General features: G+C 38.1%; 1 protein-coding gene across 2 annotated transcripts in view; it reads left to right on the top strand.

Moving 5' to 3' along the window:
- The window catches only part of WDR41 (WD repeat domain 41), a 44,702-nt gene that overhangs the window by 24,228 nt on the left and 6,263 nt on the right, over positions 1–14,211 (top strand). For both annotated transcript variants that reach the window (XM_067731051.1, XM_067731052.1), the window contains exons 7-9: positions 2,274–2,336; positions 5,908–6,018; positions 11,894–12,078. In XM_067731051.1, coding sequence (XP_067587152.1) covers positions 2,274–2,336; positions 5,908–6,018; positions 11,894–12,078 — 359 coding nt within the window. The remainder of the gene's footprint in view (positions 1–2,273; positions 2,337–5,907; positions 6,019–11,893; positions 12,079–14,211) is intronic.

Raw genomic sequence — 14,211 nt, 5'->3', positions numbered from 1 at the left:
GCATACCCTGTTTTATTGCACTTCGCTTTATTGGGCTTTGTAGATACTGCATTTTTTACAAATTGAATGTTTGTGACAGCTCTGAGTCATGCAAGTCTATTGGCACCATTTTTCCAACAGCATTTGTTCACTTTGTGTTTCTGTCACATTTTGGTAATTCTTGAAATATTTCAAACCCTCCACCAGCGAAAAGATTATGATTGGCTGAAGGCTCAGACAGTGGTTAGTATTGTTTTAGCAATGAAGTATTTTTAAATTAAGGTACTAATATGTACAATGTCTTCTAGACATAATACTTTTGCACATTTAATAGATGACAGTATAGTGTAAACATAACTTTTATGTGCACTGGGAAACCAAAAAATTTGTGTGACTTGCTTTATTGTGAGAATTGCTTGATTTTGGTGGTCAGGAACCAAACCTGAAATATCTCCAAGGTATGCCTTTGTTATTAAACTTCATTTACACTTCATTATTGGAACTAGTTTATCTCCACATGGGTATTATAAAATACCAGAAAAATAATATGATGTCTTAGCAAAACTAAATCCATACCTTACTAGGATTTACAGTTTAACTTCTCAATTCAGTGTTCAATCACTAGTAATCTTGTTTGAATCTAGAGTGTATTTTCGTGTTTACTATTATCATGAGTTACATCTCTTTATTTACATATATTTTCCTTCCTATTTCTTATACTAGCCTGTGGGTATCTGTGAATTTTTATTTCATGAATTATTAGTAATTATGTTGTGAAATATTGAAATCAGGGCTAAAAACACCTTTTGTATGTTAATGGAAATAACCACCTATTATTGCAGTCCCCATTCCTGTTACGAGTTATCTTTGAGTACTGTACATTAAGTAGTCACAGTTTGCCCTGTTTATCAGTGTTTCAAGATATAGCAGAAATCTTTGAGGAAATCAGTTAGAAAGCTTTGAAAAGGCCTTAGGTTGCCATTGGTGAGCTTTTCATGATTTGGATTTAGCAGTACTCTTAGACCCTTATCTTATAAAGCTCCTTTCAGTAAGCCTTGCTTGATTTATGGACTGGCAGGGCTTTTAGAACAGTTATTACATATTTGGAAATAAGCAAAGATAATCTTAGTCAGTCTGATGCAATGGAAGGAGGCTTGGACTAGAAAACAGGACATCCATGCCCTTTCCAGCAATATGTTCTGTGATTCTGTGTATTAAGTTGCTACTTCTGGATTAATGAGTTTCTAGTATTTTTATTTCATAAATAATTTAATAAACATTTTTTTAAACAAGCTGTTTTCTGCATCTGGAATTCTCCTCTGCTACCCCTTCCCCTGCTCTCCTATCTCTTCTACTTCTTGTACCACTCCTCCTCCCCTTTCTCCTCCACCACACCATCATCCCCCCATCTTAAACATGGGAAAATAGAAACATACTGTTAAAACAGTATGTGGAGAAAAGATTTTGGCCAGAAATACTCCCCAAGTGGGAAGGTAAAGTAAATGAGTAGAATACTTTCCAAATTTGTGTATATGTTATAAATTACATATATATAAAATTACATATATTTTATAATGGAGAAGTGAACTTTTAATAAACAGGGTTTTTTGCCAACACATGTGGTGGTTCTAAATCTAATACATGAATATTTTTTGCTGACAGAAGTAATGTAACATATTTTATAGAAAGTAACGTAACATATCTTATAGAAGTTATGGTTACCCTAAAATCATTTCATGATTCAGCTATAAAAAGATACTTAGAATTGTATGCTTAATAAATGAAATGTGATGGAATGTTGAACCTGATTATTCTAGTAATAGAAGGAATTTTGTAAATGTGTTGATTGATTATAAACATATTGTTTGAAGGCCACTTTCCTAGCTGTTGACGGTTGGCTCACTCATTTACTGCCAGGGAGCCCACCCAGGCTTCTTAAATTTACATTGAGGAGCATGCCAATTTTATATCTCATTTGAGCTAGCCATCTTGTAAATGGTGATGATGATTATCTTAAGGGTTCCCTGGTAAATAAGTTCACCACAATAGTAAAAATATTCAAAGAGCATTTCCTACTCTTAAATCAATAATGTCTTCCAGAGGTCTCACCTACTTTTCACAAAATCATTTTCCATATGTAAGCAAGCACGGAAGTGTGATGTAGCAAATTGTGTGTGCTTTATAGTTACCATCCCCTTTATAGGAATGACCAACATAAATCTGAGAATGTTTTTGTTTTTGATGTAATCCATGAAGAAAATAATTTAACCTTCGTTTTATATGTTTTTGTGAAGGGATCAGTGCTTTGATTGAAATACCTAAGAACTGTGTTGTGGCAGCAGTTGGCAAAGAACTGAGTGAGTATGACTCTTTTTTTCTTTTATTTCTTCTTCTTTTTAAAAATTTTAAACTAGCCTTGTATACACATTTCAGAAAGACTAATTCAAGGGACATCTTTCCCGTCCCAGTCTTAGCCTCCTGGGATTGTCGAAGTGATGTGGAACCCAAGACGTTTTCAAGATCTTAGGTCAGTTTTTTACCACACTTGGTCTAACATAGCCAAGTGGGCAAGGTAACCCCATTCCTCTGATGCTAGAGAAGGCCATTTACATTCCACAGTCCTCTCTGTTGCTGATCCACACTCACACACTTACTTAGCAAAAACTTTAGCCACATAAAACAACTATCAACATTCTGGAAACTAAAAGCTTGAGTTGGGAGTGTTGGAGGAGGATTATTTGGGGAGTTCACTAAGATAGGAACTGTGGAGGTTTTGCCTCAGGAAGCCAGAATGGGGCCCATTTTCTTGTGGGGGAGTTTATGCCATTTCCCTCAGACTAGTGGGACAGCAGAAGGAGGGATAGCAACAGGAATTTTGTAAATGTATTAACTGATTATAAACATGCAGTTTGAAGGACACTTTCTTAGCTGTTGACTGTTGGCTAACTCATTTACTGACAGGAGCCTGCAGTAAAAAAAACCTTCTATGTTCATTACCTTATGGATGAAATTTGGGTGCTGAGAAGTGATAGAGTAAGCACACTTCTTAAAAGCTGCTTTTTTCTTGAAGAATTTTTGTAGCCCAGAGGGCATTTGCTATTACTTGTGCTGCTGCTTCTAGAGACCAGCCTTGAGATTTGCTATGACCATCAGTTGGCATGTTTGCAGATACCAGTGAGCCATGAGTTAATTGTTCACCATTTATAAACTGTTGTCTGCAGGCTCTACTGCTTTGCAGTCACATTTCTCTTTCTTCAACTGAACTTTCTGTGTGTAATCATGTCTGAGAAGTAATTTTCTAGACCCTATGCTTATTCTTTCTTTTCATAAAGTAATTTCTAAAGATATAATTCTGTGTTTAGTTTTTTTTTCTTTTTCCTTCCTTGCAGAAATTCAGTTTTCCCATGTTCTTTATTGACCTGGAAAGACGTCTAGCTTTTCCCTGCCTTTTTCCTCTGTGTCAGTCACTTGTGTTTTGCTGGTTTTACTCTAACTCAGTGGTTCTTACATTTTAGTGTGCGTGAGAATGACTTGAGGACTTGTTAAAAACACAGATTACTGGGCCTTACTCCCAGAGTTCCTAATTCACTAATTCTGGAGTGGGGCCTGAGCTTCTGCGTTCTAACAGGTTCTCTGGTAGTGCTGAGGTTGCTGGTGTGGGACCATACTTTGAGGATGGCTGCTGTAAATATTTTGATCCACTTCTTTCCATCTCAGTACTGTTGCTCTATTCAGGTACTCATCTTTTTTGCCTGCTCTGTTGTGATAGTCCCCTAACTTGTCTTCCTTCCTCTACTGCTTCTCAAATGCCTTCTCCTCTAGTTTAGTGCTTCCCAGATACATTTTCTAGTAGATGCTAGAGGGATCTATCTAAAATACAGGCTTCAAGACGATACAGATGCACTTATTTGCAAAGCAGGAATAGAGACACAGAGGTAGAGAATGGATGTATGTATACGGAGCAGGGGGCGGGGGATGAATTGGGAGATTGGGATTGAAATATATACACTATTGATGCTATGTATAAAGTAGATAACTAATGAGAACCTACTGTGTAGCACAGGGAACTCTACTCAGCTCTGTGGTGACCTAAATGGGAAGGAAATCCAAAAAAGAGGGGATATATGTATACGTATAGTTGTTTCACTGTGCTGTATAGCAGAAACTAAAACAACATTGTAAAACAACTATACTCCAGTAAAAATTAATTTAAAAAAAAAATGCAAGCTTCAAAGCTTCAGTGGCTTCCGATTGCCTACATCAGTTGTTTCTGAACTCTCAAATTTCTGATTAGTACAAAAGGTCAAACTTGTGGAGATCAACATAGAGTTGCCAGTTTTTATTTTGTTTAGTGAAAACATTAAAAATCCCAAACCAGAAACCAAACTACCATTTACTACCCTGATTTTATAAAAATAAGTTTTAAACAACAAAATATGAAGAACATGATCTCAGAAAAAAAGAATAGGACTTTAAATTGAATACATTTAGTTTTATAAAAAAAACTTATGTAGTCCTTATTTTTTCTCATTTTTGCTCCAGATGAAAGAAATCTTTGCCCTAGGGACCCATGTAAGGACACGAGTAGCCTACAAGTCCAGATTTTTCAACATATCAAATCATGCCCTCCATTATTTCCCTCCTGCTTCCTTTGAGTCCTGTATCACTTGCTTGTTAACACTGAATTGCTTGGGATTCCCCAACCTCTATGCCTTCATTTCTGTTGTCACCGTGTATTGGACTTGTCCTCCTACTTATTGTCCTCTTCGATCTGGCTAATTTCTAAAATAAGAGATTTTTATTGAATGAATTAGTGAATTCATTGAAATAGTAATAAAAGCAACACTAATGCCTCAACGGAAGTTAGAATATTAGCTAAAAAAAAGGAAGAAATGAAAGTTGGTTTTATTCTGAAAATAATTTATAAAAAATACAAATATTCTTTAAAACGAGGTTCTGCATTTTACTTAGTCTTATAAAATAAATATGTTGTGCCATTTTTCCTTATAAAAATAAGTTTTATTCCTTTAAATGTACTATCTTTTCTATTTCTAAGACTAAGCTTGTGCCCATGTACTTGGTTTTAAATGTTCCATACCAATTTCTCTTTTTCTAATGTGAGGGTTCCCCTCAACAGGAAATAGAATTTCTGTGTGCACTAGCTGCAGTGACTTTGAGGCTTTTATTATCAATAGCTAAGCAAGGCTATCAGCTCTGAGTACTCATCCTGGTTCAGAAGTCGAGGATTTTTCTATTAATCCTTTTTTAGAATTGACTATTGCTTCTCTCTTTTTTTTTTTTTTTTTTGGTGGTACGCGGGCCTCTCACTGTTGTGGCCTCTCCTGTTGCGGAGCACAGGCTCCAGACGCGCAGGCTTAGCGGCCATGGCTCACGGGCCCAGCTGCTCCGCGGCATGTGGGATCTTCCCGGACCGGGTCACGAGCCCGCGTCCCCTGCATCGGCAGGCGGACTCTCAACCACTGCGCCACCAGGGAAGCCCTATTGCTTCTCTTTTATCTTCTGATCTAATTCATATTTGTTTTATTTCCTCGAAGTTATTACATATGTGACCCTTGTGAATACTTGTCTATAGAGACTATATTTATGGACTCACTGAGCAGTTTCACATTATCTTTTGTACTTTGCATTTTTTTGTTCAAAGGCTTCACGGTTGGTAGTGGGTTTAGAAGAGTTTTAATAAAGGAACAGAGCTCTGAGGACACACTCACTTGGGATTTTAGGAGATCATTTCAAACATCTCAAGCATTTGAAAGAAATATTTTAAAGTAGTATGAACAAGGCTGTCTTTGGAGATGGGTTTTTCAGTATTTTAGGTATTTCTCACTTAATGAAATGCTAGTTTTTGAGCAGAAATATAACTTTAATCTTTGACCATTTTAATAAAATTATATCTGTCTTTTCATTTAGTAATTTTCAGGCTGGTAGCACCCACAGAGGGATCACTAGGATGGGATATTCTTCAAGTTAAGCGCCTCCTTGATCACCAGGATAATATTCTCTCACTGGTTAATGTCAATGGTAAGCTCATTGTGTACGTGTTGATATTATGTAAAAATTTTTTAACTTTTTAACCTGTTTTGAACTTTAGTCTTGTTTTGTTCTAGAATTCTGGAATTACCATGATGAAAATAATGCTATTAATTAGTAGGGATTGGCAGTCTTTTATTTTCTGAGGTTTAAACCAGTGGAATTCATCAAGTTTCATAGATTGTTAGGTCTTAGATTTAGGCACAAGGGGAAGAATAGAGTTGGGCAGAGAAAAGGGATGACAGAGGAGAGAGCATACTTACCTCAGGTGCTGCTTGGTAGCTGTGGGATGATTGTTGTAGGCTATCAGTACTAATGCTTGGTAGCATTTTGACTTTTTTGTGTGTGTGTGGGGTATGCGGGCCTCTCACTGCTGTGGCCTCTCCCATTGCGGAACACAGGCTCCGGACACACAGGCTCAGTGGCCATGGCTCACAGGCCCAGCCGCCCCACGGCATGTGGGATCTTCCCGGACTGGGGCATGAACCCGTGTCCCCTGCATCGGCAGGCGGACTCTCAACCACTGCGCCACTAGGGAAGCCCAACATTTTGACTTTTTTGGCAAATGGTCCTGGCTAGTTTCTCTTTGGAAGATCACACAGTACAAATTATATAGCACTCTACTTACAGTAGAATGAGCTGGATTCAAGCCAGTTGTAATTATGATTGAAGAGTCAGAGAATAACACCAAACTAAAGGTCTGCAGAAAATGGGTCATATCTGCCCTTCCTCATGGATGTGTGTGTTGGTGGTTTTTTTTTTTTTTTTTTTTTTACTTTTTGGCCGCATGGCACGTGGGATCTTAGTTCCCCGACCAGGGATTGAACCGCCCCCCCCTGCAGTGGAAGCACACAGTCCTAACCGCTGGACTGCCGGGGAAGTCCTGCCAGACTTTCTATTTGGCTTTATAATGATTTTAATGAGTTAGCTCCTGTGAGCCAAACCTGACATCAGATGACAGGATAGGATCACAAACCACAAATCCTGGGATTTAGCTACTTCACTTTCAAATAAAGTGACACCTTATATCATCAGAGCTTTCCTGGGTGATCTGTGTTCTGAGGTCAGATGGGAGGACTCCTGGGTGGCTTCAGTTTGATAGTCTGGAGGACACTATAAGAGGGTCCTGTAAGGATGCCATGAATATGATGTTATAAGGGAACTGGACTGCACCCCCTGATCTGAGATCTGGGTTGGCTGTTTTTGAGCAATACTTTGTAGAAACATGAGGCAGAGGGAAAGGGGAACAGACAGCACTAAGTGTAGTCTCCGTTTGTATGCTGTTCAGTCACATTTTCAGATACATCAGTGAGAATGTCCCTTCCAGTTCCAAAATTTTCCTCTCCAATAGCCATTTGCTTGTTCAACCCAGCTGCAAGTCTTTCTGACGACTATATTATTAGAAATAATAATATTAGGAGCACCACTTTATTTTTCTCTGGGGGCTCCTTTTCTTCTAGCCATGATGGCAGCACAAAAGGCAGGTTCTTATTTGGAAGTCCCTCTGACACTGAGCCAGAGAAGCTCCAAGGCCCTAAAGCTGTTGAGAAAAGCACAGCAGTGTTTTGGCCATTACAGTGGTCATGCCTAGTTGTCCCATTTTAGAAGTGAAGCATTGGTACCAGGACCTGGCATGTTTCCTTAATGAAGGTGATGGGATGTTCCTGAGGTAGCCTTAACCTCATGGCACTTCTTTTGCTGTGTGATGTACAGAGAAGCTTATAACAGTTTAACCAAGAAAGCTTTCTTCAAGTATTTCTTTGCTAGCTTTTTAAGGGAAGGAAAATGGAAAGCTAAAGCAAAAAAAAAAATTGTTAATAAAAATTACAGAAAACCCCTAGTGCTTTTTAGTTTATAAATTCCGTGATTATAAAATTACACTACAGACTATAAGTAAGCCAAAAGCATATTTAAGAATCACATATGGACAAGTAGTCTGGTAAAATTTGAGAATGATATTGTGACAGTCTTACCTCGTATATAGACGCGTCTGCCATGCTGCAGGTTTTGGCAATCCTGAAATGATTATGTTGTACAAGTCCCAGTTCCACTTTCAGCCCTGCTTCTTTATCCCCACCAATTACCAATGAAAGATGTGGCCAGTTACTGGGTTTATAACTCACAGGAAAAGTGCATTTTCATTGAGGTGGCCCTAGGGCAACCTTAGAATGGTACAACAGAGAACTCCTACAAATGTGGATAATGAATACCAGGTTTGCCAGTGAGGTCTGAATGCCTGTGCAGAGATTTTCTAAGACAGACATACAAGATAACCTTGCTTATCTCTTCTGGCAAAAGGCTCTGGGTGCTGCTTCTTTATTTTATTCCTTTTCTTGTTTTGTACTGACAGTATGGTATGGTAGTTACAAAGTATTAGTACTTCTGAGGGATGGGTAGACAGGTATCAGGTGAGATTTTCATACTAAGTGACTTTTGATAATTGCATAGGATGAAAATCCATCCCTATATATAAAACACATCGAGGTTGTTTGGTGTGAAACATTTTGAATGACTAGTTTGGGATAATTTACATAGCAAACTATACTGACTCGGGTCAGTGCCAGCATTTTATTTTTAGTGAAAAATTCTAACTGGGCTCAGGTACTTTGCTATTACAAAGATGAATTACAGACACTTGGAGGAGATCAGAGCAGGCAGCTGTGTGGTCTCAGTAGGTTAACTCTATTATAATGACGCATGCAGAATTGGAATCTAGAAGGATCTTCACTTGTTACCGTCTCTGGTTCTTTTGTAGTTTGAGTGAGATTGGAAAGAGGAGGGAAAGGGATGGAAAAGAAGGTCATGGAAAGATTACTACTGTCTTAACGTTCCCACTATTAGAACTAGGAGCCTGTTTCTCTCCACAGATGAGAAATGAACTTAATTCTTCACAGAGAGAATTCTATAGAGTCTGTTAATAAACTATATAGAAATTGGACTTGGAACCAAGACAAAATAATATTTACCTGTATGATTGCTGGTAATTCTTTATTTCTATGAGATTGTTCATCTAGTTATTAGAGATTTCTGTCCTGCTGGTTTATTTGATAAATGGGACAATTAAATCATAATTACTCATCCATGTATTCCTAAATTACAAGTAACTGGATGTTTTAATACCATTAATATGGAATAATACCAGGGGCTCAAAATAATACCAGGGACTCAAAGATAACATTTTATGTCTTTTTAAAATGGCTACACATTATTTAATTTGATTTTTACAATCATCTTCATTTAATGCCTGAGAAATCCAAGATAGAAAAAGATTAAATGACTTTCTGAAGACCAACCACATGGCTAGTAACAGGCAGAGCCAAAATTAAAACTAGAGTTTCTAGACTCACAGTGCATTGTTCTGTTCCTCCTAAATATAAAGGAATTAAAATAAATTGCATTTCTTTAAGATAGTTTTTAGTCTCAGCAGTTGTACATTTTCTATTAAATGTATAATTTGTCAACTGTCTTAGTTGGCCCACTAATTTCATTTTTATTAAAGGTTTTAAAAACTTGTTATTGTGCAAATAATACATATGAGGAAACAGAAACATAAAAATGTAAAAATGAAAATGAAAATCATCCTACCATACAGCATTAAGTACAGGTTCATATCCTTCTAAGTGTTTTTCTGGGTGTATATATGTATGTATATGTGTATACATATGGTGTGCTTTTTGTAACACTATGTCATGAATATATTTCTGTATTAATATAACATACTTTTACAACTTAGTTTTCAATAACAGCATAACTATTTCATTTCGTGGATGTTATTTATTTATTCGATCCCCAGTTGGATGTTTTAGGATACCTTTAGATTTTTAATACTATGTGTAACAGCCTTGTCACATATGTCTTTTATGTACTTTCCTCAGGATAAATTCCTAGAAGTGGAATTGTTAGATCCGGGTTTACAACTTTTTAAGGTTTTGATGTATATTACCAAGGATTGCAAAGATTACACCAGTTTATACTAGGGCATGAATAGTACGTGAGTGTGCTGATTCCTTATGCTTTTGCCGGCATCGGGTGCTTTCGTGTTTTATAATCTTTCCCGATTTGCAAGTCAGTAAATAGTATCTCATTGCTTTTAGATGTCTTTGATTATTAGGGAATTGAACGTCTTTTCACATGTTTACTGGCCATTTGTATTTCTTGTTCTGCCAGTTCAGGTCCTTTGCCCATTTTTCTGCTGGAGTGCTTATCTTGTTCTTAGTGATTTCTAAGAAGTGCTTATGTATCAAGTATAATCAACCTATTTCGACATCTAAATTGCAGACTTTTCCCAGAGTTTTGTCATTTAAATGTATGATTTGGGGGGACTTCCCTGGCGGTCCAGTGGTTAAGACTTCCCTTTCCAATGCAAGGGGTGTGGGTTTGATCCCTGGTCAGGGAGATTAAGATCCCACCCACATGCCTTGAGGCCAAAAAACCAAAACATAAAACAGAAGCAATTTTGTAACAAATTCAATAAAAACTTAAAAAATGGTCCACATCAAAAAAATCTTTAAAAAAAAAAAGTATGATTTTGTGCTAAGCAGGTGTTTATTCATATCTCTTTCCCCAGCCTCCACTCTGTCTCCTTGAGAAGCCTTTTAGCACTCCATATTCATAAAACATTCACCTTTATTTTCCTCAGTTCTTTAAATACCTTTAATGTTTTAATCTGTTTGAAACTTATTTTGGTATATGTGAAATAACAGAAAATATATATATTGGTCGTTGCCCCCAGTTCCTGGCACAGAGTTCCTTAAAACTCTTGTAATTGCCCAAGAGATAAGAGCACAAGGAACATCTTTTGTTCTAATATTTGGTCTAATATTTCCTGACAGAGCTCCTTGGAATTTCCTGGGTGATAGGAGTGTCTTTTGTTCTAATGAGGCTACTCTTTCTTGATGGGCTCCTGGATGGGGGCTGGTCACCAGAAAGACCAAGCCATTATTAGAAGCTTAGAATTTTTGGCCACTGGCCACGCGCCCCCGCGGCAATTCTCCAGAGAGGGGAGAGGGGCTGGACGTGAAGTTAGTCATCGATCATGCCTATGTGATGAAGTTTCCATAAAAATCCCAACTGTACGGGGTTTAGAGAGCTTTTGAGTTGCCAAACACGTGGAGGTGCTGGGAGAGCAGCATGCTCAGAGAGGGCATGCGTGCTCTGCGATCCTTCCCACATACCTTGCCCTGTGCATCTCCTCCATCTGGATGTTCATCTGTATCCTTTATCATATCCTTGTATAATAAAGTAAGTAAACTTTTCCTGAGTTCTGTGAGCCATTCTAGCAAATTAACTGAACCTGATGAGGGGATGTGGGACTCTTCGATTTATAGCCAGTTGGTCAGAAACACAGGTAACAACCTGGATTTGCAGTTAGTGGGAGAAGTCTTGCAGGACTGAGTCCTTAACTTGGGGGATCTGACACTATCTCCAGGTAGACAGTGTCAAAGTTGAGTTGAATTGTAGGGACACTCAGCTGGTGTCGCAGAATTGCCTGGTGTGGGAAAACCCCACGCATCTGGTGTCAGGCATGTGGTGAGTGTGGGAGTAAAGGAGAAACAGAAGTGTAGCTTCTCTTCACTGTGTATAATCCAAGGTAAGGTTCTTTTGTTTTTATTCCCCAAATACTTAACCAAATAGTCCAGCATGAGGTATTTCTTTCTTCGCTGAATTGAAATGCAATCATTATCACATACTAAATTTCTAAGTAAGCTTGAGTCTATTTCTGATAATCTTCCTGTTTGGCTTGTCTAGTTACCTCACTGTTCTAAACATTGTGATTTTATAGAGCAATACTACTAGGCAGTTCATTCATTTTTATGTTTAGCTTAGGTAAATGGTCAATAATGAGACATCTATGAACTCTGCCTAGATTTGAGTTTTGTAACTGGCTCCCATGTTGGAGAGCTCATCATCTGGGATATCCTGGACTGGACTGTGCAGGCCTGTGAACGCAACTTCTGGGACCCATCTCCACAGCTGGACACTCAGCAAGAAATAAAACTCTGTCAAAAGCCAAATGACGTTTCTATTCATCATTTCACATGGGATGAAGAGGTAAAAAAAAAACAAAATTGAGAAAAATATCTATAATCTTGTCTCTTTTAATAAACCATTTCTAATTTTAAAAATTTAATCTCATGATCCTATAGAAAGTTATCATTCCGTGTGTTCACGTTGTGCTCTAAAATGTTTTGATATTTTTCAAAGATTGCATCACTTGCTTTAAAAAAGAATTTTAATCTTAGCTCTTATCTTTGAGGCAAGGAAGTGATTAAATGGCCACAGATTTAAAAACCCTATTGAAATTTTGAGTTGGATTAAATATTCCCACAGGATTTGAGGATAATGCTTAAAATTGTTCTAAGAAACACTTTGAGAAAGAATCCTTTTGAAGATTCTGGTGCATTTCCTGGAGCAGTAAAGGAAATTAAAAATTTCAGGAATGCCTTTCTTTTAGTCTGCTGGCATCATGGGGCAAGATGATTGTGTGAGAATTATTGACTTCAATCCTTTAGGCCTTGGCAGTGATGCTCTTGAAGCACTTTACATCCTTTTTTGCAGTAGTAGATTAGTACCAATGGATTTCTGAATCTTGGCTCTGATCTGAACATCTCTTCTTTTAGCTTCAGGGGCTCAGAAAATATGTTTAAAATGGGGGTTCCTTTTCTAAATATAATCACAAGAAATGTTTGAGTTATAAACTTTGAGGAGAGGGGTTAGAGGAGGCTTTTACCTCACTTTATTTTGTGCCTTCCTGTACTGTTTAAATCTTCTAATTGTATGTGTTTTGTTATTTTTATTTAAAAATTCAGTAATAGTGTTCTGGATGGGGAGAGCATGGTCTGTTTTTTTGTTTTTGTTTTGGCTTTCTTTGCACCTCTCTTACCTTAAAAACAAAACAAAACTAAAACAGAGTAGGGTAAGAATAGGTTAAAGAACACTGTTATACCTAAAGATTAAGTTTCTTTATATCCCAATTTTATTTTTTTTAAAAAAAGTAAATATGATAGAAGACAGTAGTCTCAGAAAAGATGGAAACTATCTCTAAGAGTTGTAGCCCTAAAAATTTTATATGTATATATATTTTTATCTTTCTTTTTTAAAAAATTATTTATTTAGTTTTGGCTGTTTTGGGTCTTCTTGTTGCGTGCAGGCTTTTCTCTAGTTGCGGCGAGCAGGGGCTACTCTTCAGTTGTGGTGCGCGGGCTTCTCATCGCGGTGGCTTCTCTTGTTGCCGAGCACGGGCTCCAGGCGTGCGGGCTCAGTTGCTGTGGCTCAGCCTGCTCCGGAGTGCAGGCTCAGCAGTTGTGGCGCACGGGCTTAGTTGCTCCGCGGCATGTGGGATCTTCCCTGACCAGGGATCGAACCTGTGTCCCCTGTATTGGCAGGCAGATTCTTAACCACTGTGCCACCAGGGAAGTCCATATATATATATATATATTTTTTTTTTTTTTTTTTGCGGTACGCGGGCCTCTCACTGCTGTGGCCTCTCCCGTCGCGGAGCACAGGCTCCGGACGCGCAGGCTCAGTGGCCATGGCTCACGGGCCCAGCCGCTCCGCAGCACGTGGGATCTTCCCGGACCGGGGCACGAACCCGTGTTCCCCGCATCGGCAGGCGGACTCCCAACCACTGCGACACCAGGGAAGCCCCATATATATTTTTAATTTGATACCTTTTTCTCACTTTTGTAAAAGTGTTTAAAGTTTTGCATTTTGTACTCTTTAATCTTAAAATTTTCGATTGGTGTTATTAACTGCTATAAATGCTTAATAAAGCATTAATAAAGCACTCACTTTTCCCTAATTTTCTTTGTTTTATCGGAGTTTTTTTCTTTCTGCAGGCAGGCCATTCATTGTTGATGACAAGTGGTTGATAGAGTGATTCTGTTGAGTAAAGGCTGCCCCAAAGCTTATTAATTCTCTAGTTGTGTTGATAATTTTCTTTGTGACTTTGGATAAATCATTTAAACTCTGCACAGATTTCCTGGTCCATATAACTAGTTTCTGAGGTTTCTCTGCATTGAATGTCACCCAGGACACTAGATTTTAGCAAGTTGGCTAGCTGTTCTCATTAATGCTCATGGCACTGGTCTTCAGCTTGCATTGCTACATGCAGAATACCAATCCTGAGGGTCAAGGGGATCATTCCAGATTTAAACTCTGGTAAGCCTTGGGGGGCATGTTTTG

This window comes from Pseudorca crassidens, chromosome 3, assembly GCF_039906515.1.
Source record: "Pseudorca crassidens isolate mPseCra1 chromosome 3, mPseCra1.hap1, whole genome shotgun sequence".
Lineage (NCBI taxonomy): Eukaryota > Metazoa > Chordata > Mammalia > Artiodactyla > Delphinidae > Pseudorca > Pseudorca crassidens.
Note: the sequence above shows the minus strand (reverse complement) of the source record. Positions and strands in the feature narration are given on the sequence as shown.